The 23,538-nt window shown below is 41.4% G+C and overlaps 1 protein-coding gene across 1 annotated transcript; it reads right to left on the bottom strand.

Moving 5' to 3' along the window:
- Positions 1 to 773: 773 nt before the first annotated feature.
- LOC128618317 (uncharacterized) lies at positions 774 to 21,741 on the bottom strand. Its single transcript, XM_053641853.1, has 3 exons — positions 21,657 to 21,741; positions 7,004 to 7,068; positions 774 to 6,660 (listed from the first exon to the last, which is right to left on the bottom strand). The coding sequence occupies exon 3, from the start codon at positions 6,599 to 6,601 to the stop codon at positions 2,465 to 2,467; it is 4,137 nt and encodes a 1,378-aa protein (XP_053497828.1). The 5' UTR covers positions 6,602 to 6,660; positions 7,004 to 7,068; positions 21,657 to 21,741; the 3' UTR covers positions 774 to 2,464.
- Between the last annotated feature and the right edge of the window lie 1,797 nt (positions 21,742 to 23,538).

Below are 23,538 nucleotides of genomic sequence, written 5' to 3'. Positions count from 1 at the left end.
ATCATCAAAAGATTCTGAGAATCTGGAGAAATCTCTATGCGCAAGGGACAAGGGTGAAAATCAATACTCCATGGCCGTGATCTTTGGGCTCTTAGGTGGCACTGCATTAAAAACAGGCATGATTCTGTAATGGAAATCACTACATGGGCTCAGAAACACCTCCAGAACTCACTGTCTGTGAACACAGTTCGCCATGCTGTCCACAAATGCTGGTTAAAGCTCTCATGTTAAATGCTATCATGCAAAGAAGAAGCCATATGTGAATATGATCCAGAAACATTACTGTCGTCTCTGGGCCAAAGCTCATATAAAATGGACTGAGGCAAAGTGAAAATCTATTCTGCTATCAGCCGAATCCAAATTTGACATTCTTTTTGGAAATCATGGATGTTGTTCTGTTTTTATTTACATTTATTTACATTTTACACAGCGTCCCAACTTTTTTTGGAATTGGGGTTGTAATATGGGTACCGTATTATACTATTTATATTGTTTACATATCACTATTCAAAGGTATTGTTATATGATTACTGGTTACACTGTATAGCTACTATAGGTATATTGTATTGTGCATACTGTACATATGCTAGATTTTTATGGGCTATATGTATATTGTGACTGTACATTGTTGTTGTTTATATTGTTCATATATATATATATATATATATATATATATATATATATATATATATATATATATATATATATATATAGTTTGCTCTTATGTTTATATATATATTTATATATGTATCCACTGTTATCTTTAGATATCCCTGTATTTTTCTCCTGACTATCTGTATTTTCTTCACCTGTCTTGCTGCTGCTGTAACACCCAAATTTCTCCGTCTGGACATTAATAAAGTATTATCTTATCTTAAATGACCAAGTATAATATTTTTGTCTCATTTGTTTAATTGGGTTCTCTTTATCTACATTAGGCCTTTCTGCTGTTTTAGGTGATATTTATGCAGAAACATAGAAAATTCTAAAGGGTTCCAAAACTTTCAAGTACCACTGTAGCCTATATAAAAAAGAAAAAATACAAATCAACCGAGGGAGGTACCGTAGAGGCATGCTTCTACAGTTTGCTTCAAGTTATCTACAGCATTGCTATCACCACTGTGTCTAGCGTTTGGTTAGTTATTTATTAAAAATACTAAATGTAATACTAAATTATATTTATTTTCAGTTAGTTAAAGGCCTGCTTTTTTCTAGTGTTCAGCATCAATGTATTCTCAGCCTAACAAATTACCAAATGCCTCCCCTCCTTCTGGTTAATATATCATTTCATGTTACCAACAAATGTCTGTTCTGCATTTGTGTACCTTTTGCACATGTACACTTCCTGCAAGGCTGTGGTTTCCTGTCAGCAATCTTCTACCACAAACTGTTGCTTAGTTATATTCGATTATCATTCAAGAGGTTCTAAACTCAGAACGAACACAAAAACATGTTCCATCCATCTCACCGACTCCGTTTAGAATTGATCCAACACTAGAGTCTAAAACAAACACAAGATGTGTTTAAATTGGTTCATTCGATTTAGCTTTGCGTTGTAGTAGCAAGATTATTGCCTGGTATACAAACAGTGGGCCTCATTTATCAAGCTGGATACACACAGATTTATGTGTAAATCCTTAGTGCAAGTGCTTCCATAAGAAATTTGGTATTCATGAAAATCCTGTACATTTGAAAAAACGCCCGTATCCTACTCGTGCTTCCGAGTGTGGGTAAATTTACACATAACAAGACTAACTTATGTAAAACTCACCTTGACTGACTTTCATGAACTACTGCACGTTTATATCTGGAATACATTGTGAAGCTTAAACTGTTTTAATTACATTTAATAGCATTTAGCAGATGTTCTTATCCAGAACGACTTATAGAAGCGCTTGGAGTCTCTATCAAAAACACATCCTCAAGCTAGTTCACTAGATCAGGGACTAAGAGTAATATCAAGAAAATGTTGTGAAAACCAGTTGCTTCATATTATTAGCATGAAATAAAGAATATAAATAATAAAGAAAGCGAGCCAACTCAAACCAATAAATTAAGACAAATAAAACGACTCATTCATTTACGGCAAAATTTCAAAATGGTGGCCTATAAATAACGGACTATTATATATTATTAAATATTTTTTATTGGGATAGCAGTGAGTCAAAATAATTTTCAGTAATTTATAGGTGATTGGCATTCATCACCAAACACACACACACAAGAACAAAGAAAATCCAGCAGAATTTTTTGTTCAGTTTAGTTTACAGAAACATTTACAAACAACTTTACTAAAAGATTGATAAATGAAGTCCAATGAATCCACTTAACATTCAGTTTATTCTTCCACTCAAATTATCAGCAGCAGTGGTGTGCTTCAACTTTTTGCTCTCTTCAGTGGCATCACAGCCATCATCTTCTTCAGCTTCTTTGTGCTTTAGAACCATTTAATTGATTGCTTACATCAAGTAGCCATGATTCTTTCTTCCAGAGTTATTTTCAGTACCTGTGTTTTTGACTTTAGCAGATCCTCCATGTGCTTTTGGCTTTTCTTATATGAAGAGGAGTTATTTTGTGGATGTATGAATGTGGTACTCCACTGGCTGTAGACCTTTTGTTTAGCTGAAGGCTCATCTGTGTAGCTCTTTCCAGTATTTGGACTGGGAGAAATTGAGAGGTTAATGGGAATTGAGGGTGACTTTCCTTCATCGTGGCAGACTGAGTTGCTTCTGTTGGACCCATACAATTCTAATCTCAGTTTCTTTGTTTGTTTGCTTTGTCCATCATGTCCTTTTCCCTTGATGATTGGTCTCTTTTGCTTATGCGGTACTGCCTTCTTGCATTTGGATGTCCCACTGAAGTTTGGCAGTTGAGAAGGAGTACCTAGTTTAGTTTTGGGGGAAAGCTTCTTCTTGATAGGAAAGTTACCACTTTCTTTGCTTTCACCCCTGGACTGGCCATCATCCCTAGATGTAGACCTGTGTTCACTTGGATGTTTTTTATGGGTGCTAGAATTTTTAATTACAAAATCAGGGCTGAATAATATGTCATCTGTATAAGGAACTGCATCAGTCTTGGGGGATTTTACATTTTTCCGAGACAAATTCCTTGATGGAGAAACCATTCCTGTTAATATTTTGGTCCCTGATGGAGAGTCTGCATCTTCATTTTTCATGTGTTCTGGCTTTGTCCTAGCTGAAGATATAATTTTTTTGAGATCCTCTGCAACTGGGTTGGTGATACTGCTGTTCTTGGTGCCTGCTATTCCAGGTTTTGGTTCTTGAGCAGGTGGTGGACTAGAACTTTTTCTCTGAGAAACAGGATTAGGATCTCTCGTCACATGAAATCCATCATATTTTTCGGTGGATATGACAGACTTGATTTTGCTGCTACTCTCTAGGTGTACGGGTGCACTTGGGTATTCAATTTGGGTTCCAGAGTGTGGTCTATGCCTTTGTCTCTGGTAGTCTGTATTAAGTTCCCCCTCCTTCGGGGTAAGCAGAGTCTCATCTTGGTCAATATCAAGTAATGGTGTCTTATTCCAGCAACTGGGGCAGAAGAAGTCACTGCCACAGACTAAGCCAGTCACATGAGGACAAGTGAATTTGAAATCATTGAGTGGCTTCACTTTACTCGAGTCTGAGTGGTTTTTGACACAAAGTGTGACCAAATCCTTCCCTTCCTCCTGGCTTGTCCGATGAGACTCAGAACACTCACTGAAGATTTTTCTAGCATCCTCAGATGAGAGAAGTATGATTTCAGGCAAGTCATTGGTGGAATCTGAATCATCAGAAGCATCTGTCTCCTCAAATGAATCAATATTATTTGTTACACATTTATCAGAACTGCTTGTAAGTGATGGCTCAGTGAATACTCGGTTGTTCTCTTTTACCATATCTACTTCATCATGTAGTTGCATCCAAGAGAGTTTATTGGGGGTTCTACTAATAAGACCTTTCTCAAGGATCATCATGTCTGTCTTGCAATCATTTGTTGCAAATATCGCTGCAGAATGTTCAGGATCTGAGTGACCGAAGTATTCAGGAATGTTATCTGTTGTGGTTTTGGGTATGCTTTTATGAGCATGCACACCCAGATCTTCAGGGTTATCTGTATTGATCTGGGCTAGACTATCTACAATATTCACAACATTTTCAGATACTGACTGTGAAACTTTCTTGCACCATGTGAGGTTATATTCTGAAATGGGTTCTGCAAGAACTTTTTCCACATCAGCTGGATGTCCATCCACATTCAACCAGGAAGATCTAAAGTCCTCAGATGGTAAGGTGGTTTCATTTATCAGGATTTGGGAACAATTTTCCAGCATTTTTAAGTGTTTAGGTAACAGGTACTGAAGAACCACAGCATGCATTTCTTTTATGCACAGTTCAGATGAGGTTTTCAAAAGCCCTTTTAATGATTCTATTTTTTTCTGGTTTTGCTTCTTCCCATCATAATAGAGATCTAGAATGCACTTCAAAACATCTATTGGCGATTTGGCTCTCAATGCTGGAATGACGTCTAAAGAGTTCACTAAATCCTTCAATTCCTTCAAAGTATAATTAACCACAGGAACTGTGGACAAATCAAATGAGTCTTCTACATCATTTTGTTCTACTGAACTTTCTGATGTCGAGTCAACAACTTGGACAGCATCTTGACATTTGTTTGAGATTTGGGTTGTAGCTACAGAGCCATTTTTACACTGAGATATATCACAGCTTTGCAAGCCAGATGTTGGATCGTTTTCAGATGTAGGCGTTTCAGAGACGTCAACTGAGGTGTCAATTGCTGATCCCAGTCTTGGTGAAGAACTTGGTGTACAAGGTACATGAGGCAGATCCTCAGTGAGCTTAAAGGTCACATTTCGTACATTTGTCTCCTTCTCCATGTTTTCACACTCCTCAAAAAGATTCTTGACAGTATTGGTGTTCAAGGGGAGGCTGTCATGAGTGCTTGTGGTAACATTCTGCTGTACATGACTGGAAGCCTGATGAGAAATAGGTGGAACCACAGCTACTGCCTTGTTGACTTGTCGAACCATTCTGGGCTGTGATATTACCAGCTTTATGGAATCAATTGGATCTATAGAGGACTGCACCTCTTCATTTCTCTTTTTCCAATTAGCCGTCTCATTCTGACTTAACTTTTGTGGTTCTGCCAGATGACTACCAGTTCCAATTTCATTCCCCCTTGAAATACCTATTTCTTTACCAGGTTCCTGGAACTCCTTGCCTTGCCTTACCCTGCCTTGAGTGTAGTTTTCCCCGGTGATAATATAACCAACTGTATTGTCATGTGTAAACTGCTGGGATCCACTTTTGCTCTTAGCAAACTGCGACCCAAAACAGTTACTGAATGAAGTCAGACCAGTTAACTTGTTGTTGTCCTCTTGTTGTAACAGATGGAATAGAAGACTATGAGAGTAGTTAGTAGATCTTGATCCTGTAGTTGGAGATGACGTTTGACTGGTTGAAGTGCTAAAAGAGGTTAGGTCCTGGGAGTTTGTAGTCAGCCCACTCACTGTGTTGTTTGATTGTAGGACTTGTGGCTGTGTACCGCGCTGAATAGCAGAAAATGTTGCAAAGTTTGTCTGTCTGTGATGGCCAGAAATAGGTGTGGTCTGGGACTGGATTTTGTCTTGAGTTAAACTGGGGGAAACTTGGTTTAGCCTTCGGTTAGACTGGTTCTGATTGGCAGAATTCACCCTGGCTCTATATGGTGGGGGTGGATTTTGGCTAGAACTATGATTTAACTCGATATAACCGACATATTTTCCATGTGATGAAGGTCGGCATAATGCATTTTGAACCTGGTTCTGACTCATGTGACTGCTGGAAGTTCTAATCTGTGAAGGCAGCATTGAATCCACTGGTATATGAGATGCAGCAGGAAAGTGTGCAACAGAGCTAGGTGTCTCACTGTGTTGACCTACTACACTCATTTGTCCTTGATTCATGTTAATTGTTTGTGCTGCATGACTAATCCAAGCAGTTAAAGCTGCCTGCTGTGACTGAGCTGCAGGTTTGCATGTAGTCTCTACTCCATGGTGTTGTCTATATAAAGGGTGTTGCCAAGGTGGAATTGAACCATTCCTACAATAACTATTATCAAGTACACCATTTGCATTGCTAGGAACAGGCAGAATAGAGAAGTGAGGAGCAGTAGCTGTACAATTGATATTTTGCATGGATTGCAGATCCTCATAATTCCTCTGAATAGTGGTATTTATGACCTGAGGATCATGGTTGAAGTTTACAACAAGGGTTCCTACTTGTTTAGATTGCAAAGATGCATGGTGTACAATAATTGGTGCAGGATTTCTGCCAGAAGCTGGAGATATGTAAGGGAACTGACTCTGGGATCCACTGCTCCACATCTGTTGAGTCTGATTTGATTGCAAATTAGCTGAACTTGATAAAGGCTGGGTGAAAGCATGGGGATTGCTTAATCTGAGAGATTGCTGATCAAAGCTGTCTTGCTGCAACCCGTAATATCCCATCTGCAGTGTTGGGCCAAACTGCATGCTAGAGAGAGTCTCGTGTGGACTAGGCAGACTGTTCTGTCTGACAGGTGGAGTCCATGTGCTCGTTTGCATTTTAACAGATGATCTTATTCTTTTCTGCTCCTTTGATGATGAGATAGGTACTGACTAATCTGAAAGAAAAAGAAATAAATATAGAGAGCAAATAGAACATATTCACAAAATACATAATAATAAATACTTTTATTACTTATATACCAAGCAAATAATTCAAGCAATTTACTTACTATATTTGGCATTTTATTTATCCAATTTTTTTTAAAGAAACGCATGAAATAAATTAAATGAATGCGTTTTTTAGTCGTAAAATGAATGCCAGTTTTATATGCCTGCCATTAATGATTATACCATTAACCGTTACCTTTTATTACCAGTAATAAAAGTAAAATTTCAAATGACAAACCTCATGGGCCATATTGTCAGTATTAACTGATGCCTGATGAAAGAAATGTTTACCTTTTCCTGAATAAGTTCCACATAACTTAGACATGTTCTCTTCTCTCTTTCTTCCCCATGATAGCCTGTGCAGGAGAAGGGATGTACATACAGTGGGGGAAATTAGTATTGGACACGTCAATATTTTTTTCAGTAAATATATTTCCAATGAGGTTATTCACATGAAATTTTCACCAGACATCAGTATTAACTCAAGAAATCCGGAAATATAAAGAATTCACAACATTAAAGTCTATAAATAAAGTTATGTGTAATAAAGTGGAATGACACGGGAAAAAAGTATTGAACACGCTAAGAAAAAGCAGTTCTCCAAGGCAATGTAAGGCAAGGAACCAGCTGAAATCTGTAAGTAATTATAAAATATTTATAAATTAATATCAGCTGGGTTAGTAAATTGATGGTCTATAAACAGGCTTTTCGTTACCAAGGTGTCACACAAGAAAAATCTCATGATTGGTAAAAGCAAAGAGCTCTCCCAAGACCTTCACAATCTTATTGTTGCAAAACATATTGATGGAATCGTATACAGACGTATTTCAAAACTTCTGAATCTTCCAGTAAGCACCATTTGGGCCGTTATCCACAAGTATTATCACATTCAATACTTATTTCCCTCACTGTATATGGTTGTTTTCCTCTCCTATAGGCACCTTATGTATGAGTGCTTTTATCACCTCTGCCATCCCAAAGCACTACATAATCTTATCTGATTACACAGAAGTTTCTGTCCCTGTACTTATTCTGACATGATAAGCTTTCTGTTTCTAGTTAGGTCAAGCAATGTTCTAACTGTCAGACCCCACCCATCCTCTTTTTCTGTAGATATATTCTGCCTATGGCAGCATTAAACTAAGAAGCTTTCACTGAACTCTGTGTCTGTGTGACTTCTACCCGAGCTCGGTACTGAGAGGGTAACAGCAGCGTGGGTCCAGGAATTTAATTCTGAGACAAGTATCATGAAAATTTTTATCACTGAGCCTTCCTTTTTTGGCCATCTTTGTAGCCTACTGAATACTTTCTTTTATTGGTTATTAAAAACTGATCACTGCCGAAGATGGCACTAACTTAATTCTCATATCATCAAAGGTTGTACAAGCCCACACAAATTTTAAAACTGTCCCACACATAGCACATATTGTAAATAGTTAACACTGCCAGACTGAAAGATCCAATACTTATTTTTAGCCACACAGAGTTCATAGTTATCACTGTCAGTCCCACAGATTCAACTGTTCAGATTCAGACTCTCTTTGACTTGAGGCTGCTCTCTAATTGGCTTGTTTTAGATTGTCCTCAGGACGCATCTCATTGCGCCCCAGACACTCCTACTTTTGTTATTAGCGAATCAGTATTGTTTTTATGTTTTATTTACCTCATGTGATTGGAGAGTACTCAACGACTGTCATGTAATGGAACCGGAGATGGAAGCAAATACAAGTATTGCATCCGTTAATTTTAATTGTAGGAGAAAACTGGTTAATTTTGAGCTTCTTTCTGCTATTTTCGTCTTCCGGGTTTAAAATCTCGTCCTGTCACACGTCACAGGCAGTGACCTGGCAATGCACTATGGTAATTCGATGACATGTCGGTGTCTCATAATTATTTATGAGCCTGCGTGTTCTTATCCTATGAGAAGATGCTGTCTCTTAATTATACATGACAGCACGTGGTGCATTCCTACAGATGTAGTAGATGAGAGAGGCGTTCAAATGGGTCGCAGGTATTTGTTTCAGTGGTGTAAGAGTTCGAGTGTGTTTATTCTGGAGAGTTATAAGAATTGGAGAAAGGTGGACTTTGGACTTGTGAATGAAAGCAGTTTGCATCTACACAATGATGCGGTACTCAGTCCCGAGGACTTTTCTATCCCTTCAAATGAGGTATGTGTCTAATTTTTAACCGACAGTTTTACTTGCCTTTTGAGCTAATTAAACCACTTAAAGCTCCGCAGGCCGTCGCATGCAAAACTATGCAATGAGAGTCCGTGTTGAAGGGAAGAACCTTCACCTTTTTATTTGTGAAAAGCTCGAGCCTATTAGCCAATTACCATTCAGACACTGCCTACGAGCAGGCGTTGCCTCCAGTTTTATTTTATGTTTCCCTCCATAGTCACGCCAGGGGCTAATGGTTTAAACAGATAGGGCAGAGGACCTGCACTGCTATCTACTGTGTCTCCATTTAGCCCTGGGGATTCAGGAGGAGACAAGTCCTCTCCATCATCTGCAAACTTTTTGTCACTATCCATCTTTTTTGTGAGTGTTATGAAGGCTCACCCCCCCTCTTTCTCTCCTGCCTTTCCATGCCATGCCCACACCCCCTCCCTCTGCCACACCCCCTCCCCCTGCCATACCCACTCCCCCTGCCACACCCACTCCCCCGCCACACCCACTCCCCCTGCCACACCCACTCCCCTCCCCTTCTCTTCTTCGCACAGCCATCCACGCCCATTCGAGCTGCATTTTTCAAAAACATTGAGAGGTGGACTTGAGCTGAAAGAGGGTGGTTTCATGACCCTTTACTGAGAGATTAAAGTCCAAAAGGCAAGGCAAAAATCAAAATCGAAGACAGGCACAGGTCAAACGTTCAGGCAAACCGACTAGAGCAGGTAAGGCTCATCGGAGTCAAGTGCAAAGCAGAATCAAAACCAGGATAAATCAACACAATAGAACTGACGATCTCCTCTGGGACTCCAAAGTATCTGAAGACATGTTAGAAGAGCAGCTCAGCTGTTGTGAAGGTTGATGGGGTGTAATGGAATCAGATGTAGTGATTTGGAGAATTGGTCACTGACCACTACGAGGGACATATTCCCTTGGGATTCTGGTAGGTCTGTGATGAAGTTGATGGAGATCTGTGACCAGGGGCGTTCCAGTATGGGTAGAGGTTTCAGTTTGCTGGCTGGTAGTGTCCGAGGAACCTTTGACTGGGCACACGTTGAGCACGCCTCTAAGTAGGTTGGGCCACCAGTACTTTTCCTGCAACAGATGGTAGGTGCGTTGGGTACCAGGGTGGCCCGGAGCTATCACAGTGTGGGTCCAGGAGATGAGCTCTAATCTTTGTTGCTCCTTTCAGCCAATGTCACCCACTCCTCCAGGGCTAGTTTGACGGCCAAGAGTTCCCTGTTGCACACATCATAGTTTTGTTCTGCTGGAGACAATTTCTTTGATAAAAAAAAAGGCAAGGGGTGAAGCCTTAGATTATCTCTGAACCTCCGTGAGAGGAGTGGCTCCCACTCCTGTCTACCTCTATGATAAAAGGCTTGGAAGGATCAGGGTGCTTGAGGATGGGAGCTGTGGTGAATGCTTCTTTGAGTTGAGTTAGCACCCTTTCGGCAGCTGGGTTCCAGGTCAGACGCTTAAGCTTTCCTCTCAGCAGGAACATTAAGGGATGTGCTATGAAGCTGAAACCTCTTATAAAGCACCTGTAGAAGTTGGCAAAGCCCAGAAATCGTTGCCAATCCTTCATGGTTCGAGGAGTAGGTCATTCCACCACTGCTCTCACCTTGTTTTGGTCCATCGTGACTCCCTCAGAACTGATGATGTAACCCAGGAACGAGATGGTGTGCTGATGGAACTCACACTTTCAGAGTTAAGGGCAAAGCATAATCAAAACCAGTATAATCAACACAATAGAACGCCTTGGTAACAACAGAGACTAAAGCAACTGAGTATTTACTTCGCAAATGTGTATTGCATCAGCAGTCTGTTTTAAAGTGTGCTGTGACTTTGATTTGGAACAGGTGTGTCTAATTAGTTTTCCAGAGAAGGTGAATGTGTCTGTCTGTTTGTTTGGGAGTTGTAGTCGTGGTCAGACATGTTTGTAGTTTGCGGTGCATTCTGGGAAATGGAGTCACTGGTTTGCTGTGAAATGACAACGACTCTCTTTCCCAGTTATTAATGTAGAAGTAGGTTCAACATTTCTTCCAGATGAAAGAAAATTTGGTTTTATCTTTACATAAAACCCTCTCACAAGGTGTTCAAAATGAAGAAAAAAGTATAAAGGAGCTTGGACCAGATTGACTCAACTTACAAATTCATCAGCAGTCAAGTGATAGCGGATGAGCTTACACCCGGGTTTCTCCTGTACTTGTTATGGCAAACGGAGTTGGCTTGTTGGATGCAATGTAAGTCATGCATTTTATTGTTTTCCTTGTTTGCTGTCTCAAAGTCCTGGTACTGGGGGTATGAGACTTAAACATCTTTCTGAAAAATCTAAATGGCATTAAAGTAGCCACAGCCATCTTGACAATGCTATGATGATAGTTTTGCAGGAAGCTTAGCTTTTCTGAACCTTCAGTCCTGCATTCCTAACGGTGTAATTTTCAGTTTGTGCAGGATATTTTGCTTCTCCAACCTACACTGACCCTGCTAGCTCACAACTTCAAACTATAAAATCAATTAAACGATCTGACTTGCACTTAAGATAAATAAAACAGCCGAACTCACAGCAAACAAAGCAACTGGTACCAGGAGCACAAGAATCATGAACATGAAACTTGCACTGACGTTCCGTTGGTTACAATGTCCCTATATACATTTCATGCATGGCACCTTATCCAACTTTAACCAATCACACCTTTCCCCTTTTTGCACATCCAAACACAATCGTCCACACGTATCCCAGTTGCGTAATTTCCCATTATCTCCAATAGGTTTACCCATTTAGCATATTAATTTGTATATTTGCTTAAAGATAATTTGCATATTATCTTTTCCTTGGTTTGTTTTTCATGTCATTATTTGCATGATTTATACTGAAGGGTTTATATTTTCCTGAGTTTTCACCTCATTATCTACTTCAAAGCCACCTCCACCATGGACGAGCAATAGACTTATCTCCTGTCATGGGTGAGTGAACATTCTAAGTTTTTTTAACCTTTGTACCTCCATTTTGCCTCTTGTTTTTCTGGGTCATTTGCTTGTTGTTTTCCTGAGTCAGACTCATGCTCTTAACAGTTTTCATCTTTCATGTGTTTTTCTATGGCTAGATATACGATCAAAGATCATCAGTCTTGGTCCTTCCAAGAGGAACTCTGGGCATCCCCTGAATGGGCCTCCCATAAAGAAGGAAAGAACTGATGCATCTACTCAAACATGCTTTAAAGTATCTAGGGTTACACAGACTGCCACGTACCTTTCTGCATCTAAATGTATTCAGGCCATCCAGATCCCCTGGAAGGTTAAAAAAATCCCCTGTAAAAAAGTAATGTTCTTTTGTACGTCTTCTTGTCAATGCACAAATCTTACTGTAAACTAGTTTCTGTGTGTTCATTTTGCCTGTGTGTGCATATTATTATCTTATAAGTGCAGCTCCTCTGTGCTCCATTACTTTCCTATCAGTGCACTGTCAGCAGGCCCCTTGTCCTTTGTCCCTTCCTCTACACACACACGTGTTAGAGATTGGAAATGGAGTTCATGGTTTGCTGTGATATGACAGAGCCCCCCCGAATGGCTCAGGAGTCCTTTCTGGGTCTGCTTCAGGGTTGGGGTCCTGGACATTCTGGGTGTAGTGCATGAAAGTCTCTACATAGCTGTGGGTCCAAGATGTCTTGAGTGGGAACCCAGCATCGTTCCTCTGGCCCATATCCTTCCCATTTGATTAAGTATTCGAGCTTACCTGCGCCATGAGTTTAGGATGTCCTTTATGAGGTATGCAGGTTGGCTGTCGATCTCCAGTGGGACAGGAGGGGCGTCGAGGGGCACAGCCATGGATAGTGGTCCAGGGATAACAGGCTTGAGTCGTGAAACGTGGAACAATGGTGCTATGCGGCTCTGACAAGGTAACTCCAATTTGTAGGTGACTTCATTGATTTGCTTGATGTATCTTGCAGTGAGCTTTCTGCAAGCATGTGGTTGTTTGAGGTCCTTTGTGGAAAGCCAGACTCTGTCATCTGGCTGGTACTGGGGGTGCTCACTGCGACGACGATAAGCCTTTCACTTGTAGGTGCGTGAGGTTTTCGCTGGTTTGTACTTGTCCACTGCTCTGGAACCATTGATCAATGGTCGGGGATTCAGTGGGGTTGGCATTCCATGGAAACAGAGGAGGCTGGTAGCCTAAAACACACTGGAACGGGGTGAGACCTGTGGCTGAGTGACGTAGAGAATTCTGGGCGTATTCAGCCCTGAGGAGAATCTGCACCAGTCCTCGGGGTTGGACGCACAGAATGTCCGGAGAAAATGTCCAATCTCCTGGTTAGCTCGTTCCACTTGACCATTCACTTGTGGGTGGTAGCCTGAGGTGAGAGTGATGGTGGTCCCCATCTTCTCCATGAAACTGGACCAGACCAATGACATGAACTGTGGTCCCCGATCACTGACGATATCTTCTATGATTCCGAAGTACCTGAATGAAACCGGTCCACAGCCACTAAGATAACTGTGTTTCCTTGGGATTCTGGTAGGTCAGTGATGAAGTCAATGGAAAGGTGGGACCAGGGACATTCAGGTATGGATAGGGGATTGAGCTTGCTGGCCGGTAGTGTTCGTGGAACCTTACGTTGGGCACACGTCAAGCAGGAAGACACTATGCGGTGCACATCCCTTAACAGATTAGGCCACCAGTACTTCTCCCGCAACAGATGGTAAGTGCGGTGTGCACCTGGGTGACCTGTGGCGACCGCCGTATGGGCCCAGGAAATGAGCTCTTGTCTTTGCTGTTCTGGCACAAACTGTTTTCCTGGGGGGCATGCTGCTGGAATTTGTGATCTTGGTATGCATGCTAAGGTTTGGTCCAACTCCCACTCCAGGGAGCTTACTATACAGGAAGGTGGGAGAATGAATTCCTTGTGGCTTTCTTGAACCTCAGTGCTGTCTAGACGGGAGACAGCATTGGCCTTAGTATTCTTTTAACCTGGCCTGTAAGGCAAGGTGAACTGAAAACGTGAGAAGAATAATGACCAGCGTGCTTGACGAGGTGACCGACGCTTCGCAGTACATAGATACTCAAGGTTCTTGTGGTCAGTGAATATGATGAAGGGGTGTGTTGCTCCCTCCAGCCAATGCCGTCATTCCTCCAGGGCTAATTTCACTGCCATGAGTTCTCTGTTTCCCACATCATAGTTACATTCTGCCGGTGACAACTTCTGGGAAAGGCCATGGGGTGAAGCTTGGGCTTATCTCCAAGCTGCTGAGAGAGGATAGCTCCTACACCTGTCTCAGATGAATCGACCTCTACAATGAAGGGCTTGGATGGGTCTGGGTGCTTAGTGATTGGGGCTGTGGTGAAGGCTTCCTTGAGTTGATTAGTGCTGTTTGGGCGCTTGTATTCCAGGACAATTTTTTTTTGGCTTGCCCATCAGCAGGGACTTTAAATGGTGTGAGATGGAGCTGAAACCCCTGATAAAACGTTGGTAGAAGTTGGTAAAGCCTAGAAATCGTTTTAACTCCTTGACTGTTCATGGAGTGGACCACTCCACAACCGCCTGTACCTTACCTTGGTCCATGGTGACCCCCTCAGGGATGATGATGTAGCCCAGGAATGAGATATTGTGCTGGTGGAATTTGCACTTAAGGAGTGCTTAAGGAGTCTTTGCAGGACTTAGACATGGCAGACATGTTCTCCAGGGGAACTTGAATATATCAAAATGTCGTTGATGTAGGTGATTACATTGCAACCCAGCATGTCCCTTAGGATGTCATTAATCAAGCACTGGAATGCTGAGGGGGCACCAAGTACTCATAGTGGACTGAGGTGGTACTGAAACCCGTCTTCCACTCATCTCCTTCTCAGATATGAACCAGGTTGTGTGCACTGCGAAGGACCAGTTTGGTGAAGATGGTAGCTGATCGGAGTTGTTCTAGGGCTACTGGGACCAGCGGTAGAGGGTAGCAATACTTAACAGAACATTGATTGAGGCCCCGGTAATCGATACATGACCTGAGACCACCTCCCTTTTTCTCCACAAAGAAGAAACCTGCTGATGCAGGGGATGTATAGGGTCTGATGTAGTCCTACTGGAGTGTCTCTTGAATGTATTCCTCCACAGCTTGTTGTTTTGTCTGTGATAAGGGATACATCCACCCTCGAGGTGGAGTGGCTCCGGGGAGCAGCTCGATAGCACAGTCATATGGTCGATGTGGGGATAGTCTGCTGCCCTTCTCCTTGCTGAAAACTTCCAAGAGGGTCTGATATTCAGGTGGAATCTGAACTGGAGTGGGTTGATCAGAGCTTTCGAGGAATGTGGCCACCAGCAGAACTACTGGTGTCGGTAGATAGTGTACAAGGCAGTGTGTAGAGCAGTGTGTGATTTGTTTGTTAGTCCATGAAATGCGTGGGTTATGCTGTTCTAACCAGGGGAGACCTAGGATGATGGGCTGTCTGGCAGATACTGTGAGGTAGAAAATAATGGTTTCTCTGTGGAGTGCGTTGGTTTGAAGGATGAGTGGTTCTGTGCAATGTGATATGTACCCCTTCCCAATTGGGGCTCCATCAATGGCTTGGATCTTTCATGGCTGTAGTAATGGACAAACGGGGATGTTGTACTGGTGAACAGTGTCCTGATCGATTAAATTCCCCGCCGCTCCAGAGTCAATCAAAGCTTCTAGATCACAAGACATCCCTGAGTATCCAACTATGACAGGTAGCACGAATGCAGGCTGAGAGATTATCTGTGGTAACTGGGATGAACTCACCCTTTGATGGTGGGATTTAGCATCCTCGCTATCCCCGATGTAACGACGAGACTTGAGAGGGCACTGTCGGAAGAGATGCTTCTCCTCTCCGCAGTAAAAACAGCAAAACTCTCGAAGACGCCTCTCTCTCTCCTCCTCGCTGAGCCGCGCACGCCCCAGCTGCATGGGCTCTGCGGTGGCACTTTGCATTGCAACATTTCTCTCGCTACTCACTGGACGGTGGCTCTGCAGAAGTTGATCCAGTCGGTTAGCAAGGTCAATGAGAGAGTCGAGGGTGAGTTGCTCATCGCAATAGGCCAGCTCTATCACTACTTCCGGGTTAAGTCCCTGGTGAAACACAGTCTTTAGAGCTGGTTTGTTCCACTCACTCCTTGTGGTCCGGAATTCGAGTGCATATTTGGCAGCACAACGTGAAACTTGAGTCATGGTTATAAGCTCCTCTCCTGTCTCCCTGCCATCGGGAGAGTAATCAAAGATGTGCCTGAAATACCCCGTAAACTGTTCCAAAGGAAACATGGAATCGCCGCTTTGCTCCCATACAGCCGTAGCCCAGAGGAGAGCCTTCCCGGTTTAGAGCTCCAGAAAATGAGTGATCTTATGTGTCTCCGGCATGTCTGGATAGCTAGCAAAGAACAAGGAGCATTGTAGGAGGAAACCTTTACATCGTGCCGGATCCCTGGGATACATCTCCAGTGCCGGTATCGGACGAAACTGAGCATGAGTTTGCATGACTGCCGGCATGGGCTGAGAAAGGTGAGTGACCTGCTCAGTCAAGTAGGCTAGCTGCTGGTGGTGTTCACTCATCAGCCTTCCGTGGGCGTCAACGGCTTGACGCCACTCCGGCTTACCTGCTGCTTCCATGAGGAGGTGAAGTAATCTGTCACGAAATGGAGGCTGAGACGGAAGCAAGTGCAGGTTAGGCAGATTTAATAACAACAAGTCTAAGGGTAAGGCAGAAATCCGTAGTCAAAAAACAGGCAGAGGTCAGGCAATCAGGCAAACATGCAAAACTAGGCAGGGCAGAGAATTGAAGTCAATGGAGTAAACAGAGGTCAAAACTCAGAATGGCATACCATGAAAACAAGCCTTGGACAACAACAGAGAGTGGTCAGCTGAACGTTTACTTCGCAAAGTCTAAATGTTCACAAAGTCTCTTATATGCTGAGGTTGTGATGTGTGTGAGATTGGGTGCAGGTGTGTGTATTTAGACCTCCGGAGAAGGCGAGCGTGTGTTTGTAGTTTGTGGTGCCTCCTGTTAAATGGAGTTGCCGGAGTTTGCTGTGATATGACACAGAAGTTTATCATAGTGTGACATCAGGGAGGCCAAAAAGTCAGAAAATTCTCTAATGAAATCCTTATTGAAATTATGTGGTCTGTAAACCAGGGCGCAAAGCAAGGAGGTAGTGAGATCAACCTTGAAGAGCTGCACCACAAAGCTTGGAACGATATAAACAGGCACGTGTTTACACTTAAAACAGTTCTTGAAAATTGTTGCTATTCCACCACCATGACCTACAGTCCTTGGAGAATTACAAAACAGGCAGTCTGGAGGAGTAAGTTCCTTTAGAGCTGTAAAACCACCAGGGCTGAGCCAGGTCTACATCACAAATAAAAAATCCAGAGCATGAGTTGTAAAAAAGTCATTTAAAATAAAAGTTTTGTTGGACAGAGACCTAGCATTTATTAGTGCAAATTTGACAGCACGGTCCAAAATCCACGGTCGATCTGACATGGGATTAGAGAGTGAATGTGTTGATGGATACTCACAGTGCCTCTTGCTACCCTGTCTACATGACCGTGATTAGACAATGCATTAGCCTGAACACCCACAAAACTATTTGGGTATGAAAAGAACAGACTGGAAAAGAATGCCCCAGACCTTTAAAACCCAGAAAACAGAAGCAGGTAATAGACCAGAGAGAACATGAAGAGAACTCTTGTATCTATTCCTGTACTTACACTTTCCACTTCCCCATGCCAGAGACATTCAGTGGAAAATAACTCCATAGAATAATAACTGTGAACATCCAGACAGGCTGGGGACCTGGGGGGATAACTAAAATTTGCGACACACAAAGAAGCATTAGAGTTACTCATGCACAGGGGAGTGGACTGAGACTATAAGAGCAGGACACAGAGAGGTAAGGGTGCGCTTGCCATTCTGTACTTTGTTGCTGATTGTACTTGAGCCCAAAAGCTTTTGTTATTAAAAGGATTCAAGACTGTCTGAAGTTATTTGATTCCTTTCTACCTAAAAGCACCCCAGACAAGTTAATTAAATTGTAAACTTGTAACACTTTAAAATAGTTAAAAAGTATCCAACACTCACTTACATCTGTAGTTAGGTCTGAGGTCTGAATAGCAATTTTGGTATTAAATGCTCACTTAGCATCCTCAACTCTACTCTGAATATGGTCCAAAAATGTTTGAGCAGGTGGGAGTGGCCAGAATTCCTTTAGAAACATGCACAATGCACAACATCCTCACCACATTCTACAGACGGATCTATCGAGAGCATCCTGAGCAGCTGCATCACTGTCTGATTTGGAAATTGAACCGTTTCTGATCGCAAGACCCTGAAGCAGATAGAGAGAACAGCTGAGAAGATCATTGGGGTCACTCTTCCCTCAATCACAGACATTTACACCACACGCTGCATCCACTAAGCCACCAGCATTGTGGATGACCACACACACCCCTCACATATATTCTTTACCCTCCTGCCATCTGGCAAAAGGTATTGAAGCATTTGGGCCCTCACAGCCAGCCTGTGTAACAGAATCCTCAATACCCACTGGACCCACTAGACTGGACTGACACCAACTCAGACACACACAATCACACACACACACACACACACACACACACACACACACACACACTCAAAGTCATCTGAACACCATTCTGCTATGTCTCCAATTTTTGCACATTTCTTTCTTAAACTGCTGCCACAACACCGTGAACAAAATACTACACTGACCACCAGCATTTTTGCTGCTAATGTTGTATCTTATATTTACATCTACAACATTTATTTTTATGTTGTAATATCTTTATTCCAGACTAGAACTGTGTACTGGTTGGTGTTGCACTGTCTTTTACTGTGCCTATTATTTTGTTTTAGTAATTATTATACTGTCTTGCGCTGTTTGCACATGTGCACTTCATATAGTCCTGCGTAAGTCTGTGCACTTTTAGTTCTGTGAAAGTGAGGCGAGCTGACTGACAAGATGACGGCGGAACATTTGGTTTAATAAAAGCGAGTTTGTCATTGTACTGTTTGTTGTTGTTGTGTTTTTCATTACTGCCAAGTTTCCATGACCACGATCTTAAACTTCCCAAATAAACAGAAGCAACTCACTGCTTCACCGGACTTCTAAACATGATGGGAAATAATTAGTTTTTTAGGTAAAAACTACTTATTAAAATTATATTTTGATTGAGAAATAAATATATATGGGTGTTAACTTGTCATAGAAACAAATATCAACCTTAAGCTTTCATCAAAGAGTTTTTAATATAATGAAATATATGCAGTCAATTTAGCTCTGTGTGGAAAACTGTTCTCAAGCCCACTCATCACAAATATAAACCAAAGAGTTTATAAGATACCAAAAACAGACCGGAAAATAAAACATTAAATGTCACTGATGTCGAGTTCATTTGAAGCAAGACAGAAAACATGGGGGTGAGCAGGTCTCTCTTCCTCTTACCATACACACCTGCATCACCACGGAGGAAATTGCACATCACACACAGACTTCTGAGTAATGTCTATAAAACCTCAAACACTGACAGTTTACTTAAAAAAAGGGGAAAATAACAGTACAGTGAACACACCCGAAAGTTCCATGTTAACACAGTGGTGCAGTTGAATTCTCTAATCTGATTGGTCAGAAGGTGTGCATTATTTTTGTCTAACAATCTGGCTGAGACAGTAGTTCCGGCTGTACCATGAAATGGTTACTGGTTTCACGATAAACCATGATAAAATTGGTAATACCAACATGTCAGGATTATGCTTCTTTGCGGTTTCTCGGTAACACGACAAGCTGCGTTTTATTAACTTCAAGACAGAGAAAAAAAGAGACCGGTGAGGGAACGACTGTTTGTAGCTGCTATAACATGAAAGTGAGAACAGGAAAACATGAACTAACTTGTTTCACAGATGTTCCAGAACATTACATGTAACCATAAAGCATGACGTGTTGTAGAAAATCTCTCCAAGTCAAAAACTTCCAGAGACGAGGTATTATAAACTCAGCAAAAAAAGAAACGTCCTCTCACATTGAACTGCTTTTATTTCCAGCAAATTTCTTAACGTGTAAATAACTGTATTAATATAAAAAGATTTAACAGCTCAGGCATAAACTGAAGAAGTTTCACAGACATTTGAGGAACAGAAATGGAATAATGAGTCCCTGAATAAAGTGGAGGTTGATATCAGAAGGAACAGTCAGTATCTGGTGTACTCCAGCTGCTTTAATTACTACAGTGCATCTACTCGACTGCTCCAGATTGGTCAGTTCTTGCTGTGAGATGTTCCTCCACTCTTCCATCAAGGCATTTGCAAGTTCTCCATCATGTCTGCGAGGACAATCAGCTGTCCTTCCTGTCTCCCTGTAGCACCGTCTCAGGCCTCTTACATTACAGACATTACAGTTTATTGCTCTGAACACATCTGCAGTCCTCATGTCTCCCTGCAGCAGGTCTATGGCATGTTCACACAGATGAGAAGGAACACTAAACATCTTTCTTCTGGTGTTTTTCACAGTCAATAGAAAGATCTCTTTAGTGTCCTAACTTATTGTACCTGTGACCATAATCACCTCCTGCCTGTAAACTGTCTTAAGGACTGTTCCACAGGTGCATGTGCAAGAATTGTTTATGATTCATGAACAATGAAAAACATTGTTTAAACGCTTTCCAATAAAGATCTGTAACGCTTATTTGGATTTGACAAAATGATCTTTAAAATACAGTCTCCTGAAAAAGGGACGTTTCTTTTTTTTGCTGAGTTTAGATGTCAAAAGATCAGACTTTACAAAAACATATTTGTAGAGTAGTATATTTCATACCCAGTTATTGTTACTATATAAAAAAAAGTTGATATTAGTTGATATTTATATATTACCAGTTTGATGTTCAATGATGGAGTAGAAATGCTTTTGTTTGTGGTGAGTGAATGTGAGACTAACAGGAGGGTTATAGTGCAAGCACTGACAACAGTCAATCGTACTGGCGGCACCGAGGGGCCCCCAGATCAAATTCTGCCCAGAGCCCCATAAAGGAGGGCTTGGGCCGGCCCTGCTGGGAAACAACCCGTCATTTCCAAACAGTTCATTCATTCTGCTCATATGCTGTTTATAATTGTGGTGCAAGTCCAATATGTTAAAAAAAATTTTTTTTAATAACATTAACTTTTTTCCATTTCAGCATTAGATCTCAAGCACAAGCACAGTAATTTCCGACTAATTCACTATTGTGAACATTACTGTGACATAATCTTACACTTTGGTTACATATGAGTTAATAATTAATGCAATTATTGAGTCAAACGTTTTCTACATGAGCATGCACTTAATGTGGTTAAATGCTGATTTAAACCATTAATAATAATAATATTAATAATAATAATAATAATAATAATAATAATAATAATAATAATAATGTCCCGGTGTGTGTTATTTCGCGCGTGAAGCATGTCTGCAGTGTGAAAGTAATCAGAATGCTCATTCTGAGTGTGTGTGAGCGTGCGCGCGCACACACGCACTAAACACTCTGCAGGTGAGAAATGTTTCCGTGCTGAAGTCGAGTGCGTCATACAGTACTTTCACCAGCGACCGCGGTGATCAGTCAACCTGCACATCTGTGCGCTTCCACATCCACATCTGCACATCTGCACAGTGCCGTGCAGCACGCGGGGCTCGCGCAGTCGCGTTTAAATAAATAAATACATAAACCAATTAATTAATTAATTAACGAACAAACAAACAAATAAATAAATGAAACAAAGTGTGACTTACTTCCAAACTCTGCTTTATCCTGCAGTCTAGGTAACGGCGTAATCCAACTCTCTCTCTCTCTCTCTCTCTGTCTCTCTCGCTCTCTCACACTCTCGTTGCTTTATCCCCATCCACCACGCGACGTCACAACCAATCAGAATGCGCTCAGGAAAAATAAATCTGCATATTTTCGGCTGAATACAGACAAAACTGTTATTATTATCATTTTGGAGGATCACAGGAGTGTTAACCCGCTTTACACAGTTCTGACTAAACGACATTACTTATATTTCATGGCTGTTTTGTTTTGAAGGTAACTTTATAAAACTACCGAGCATTCAAAAACAATAGAATCATCTCTCCGTTAACAATAGCATACCCTGCTGAGAGAAAAAAACAACAACAACAGAAACCCTCATAGAATTTGTACTGGTTTTAATGGTTATAATGGGAATTGTACTGGTTTTAATGGTTATAGTGGGAATTGTACTGATTTTAATGGAAACTGTAATGGTCCCTGTTGGTCTCTACTGGTAATTTGTTGCCTTCTATTGGTGGTATAGTGTATTTTTCTTGATCAGAGTTTGATTTGAGAATGATTATTGCATACTCCATCAGGTTCACAGCAGCGGTTGTGTCCAGTCTAGATTCAGTAGGGTTTGTCGTGGAATCTTCCTCGGCAAAAATAAAAACTTCTGAGTCTCGAGGTTTTTGATGGCAAAAAGAAATTAGACCTTTATTACAATAGTAACAAAAGCCGAGTCGATTTGCAAAGCGACTGCCGGACCCTCGAAGGCTCTCTACAACCCATCCATCTGTTTTGATAAGATACAAAGGAGGTCTTTTTGCAACATAACTCCCACACATACCCTTCAATCATTGGTGCATCCTCCCTAACACAGGTGGCCTTATCAGTTCGTGCATATCCTTCCCACTCATAAAGCTTGGAAATAATAATGGATACACGCTAAGGAATAATAGGTAAAAAGTCAACGAGCTAGGAAGAAAAAGATACAAACTACGAATGAGGAATGTGTACTCAGTGGTTACTCACAATCTGGAGTTGTCCTGGTTCCTTTGATTAATATACATGAATACCCTCTTATAACTTATACATTGATTTTACACGATTGGATTATACTTTGATTAAAATATTCCATATATTGTCACAACATAATCATATGTAATAAATGTTAATAGGGCACGCTCTCTTACTTTATCTCGTGAGTTTATGTGAGTTCTCTCTCTCTCTCTCTTTCTCTCTCTCTCTCTCTTAGGAACACTGTGACCTTTTTCTCGTCTCCTCGACAACCCAGATCACAGGAATGTGTCTTTCTCTCTTAGTTTCTCTTATCTTGCAAAAATAAGCTGATCCCTGGAGCCAGCATTACACTTCAGCCATCAACACCAGACAGAAGGATATCATTATATGGAAAGAATGGATGGAGACACATATGGATCACATTAATTTACTGTGAAGCTATGTCATAGTTGGTTCTTATCTTGGCGAGAGCCAAGTTCGCCAGCCTAAAATCAGCATGAAGTTAACATCTACTCTCAATGTAATGGAAATCAAAAACATGCTACCCCTCTCACGTCTTTGTACGTGATGTACCAACTGCTTCCTATAGTAGGAGAGCCTCTTTTTAATATTATTAACTCTTATTAACAATATTATTATCTCTAGGTTACGTCCCGTGAACATTCAAGCTGGTGGTTATTAAGCTTCTTATTAATAAACCACACCTAGATCCTAGTAAACTAGCAAATTACAGACCAATCTCAAACCTTCCACTTATTTCTAAAGTATTAGAAAAAGTTGTGTCTGTTCAATTATGCTCCTTTTTGCAGACTAATGGTATCTATGAAAAATTTAAATCAGGTTTCAGGCCCCGTCATGGCA

This window comes from Ictalurus furcatus, chromosome 14 (genome assembly GCF_023375685.1).
Source record: "Ictalurus furcatus strain D&B chromosome 14, Billie_1.0, whole genome shotgun sequence".
Lineage (NCBI taxonomy): Eukaryota > Metazoa > Chordata > Actinopteri > Siluriformes > Ictaluridae > Ictalurus > Ictalurus furcatus.
The sequence above is the reverse complement of the archived record's forward strand: the minus strand, read 5'-3'. Positions and strand labels throughout refer to the sequence as shown.

What these genes read in the sequence shown, in the direction of transcription:
- LOC128618317 (XM_053641853.1), bottom strand. Translation starts at nt 6,601, where the DNA reads ATGCAAACGAGCACATGGACTCCACCTGTCAGACAGAACAGTCTGCCT.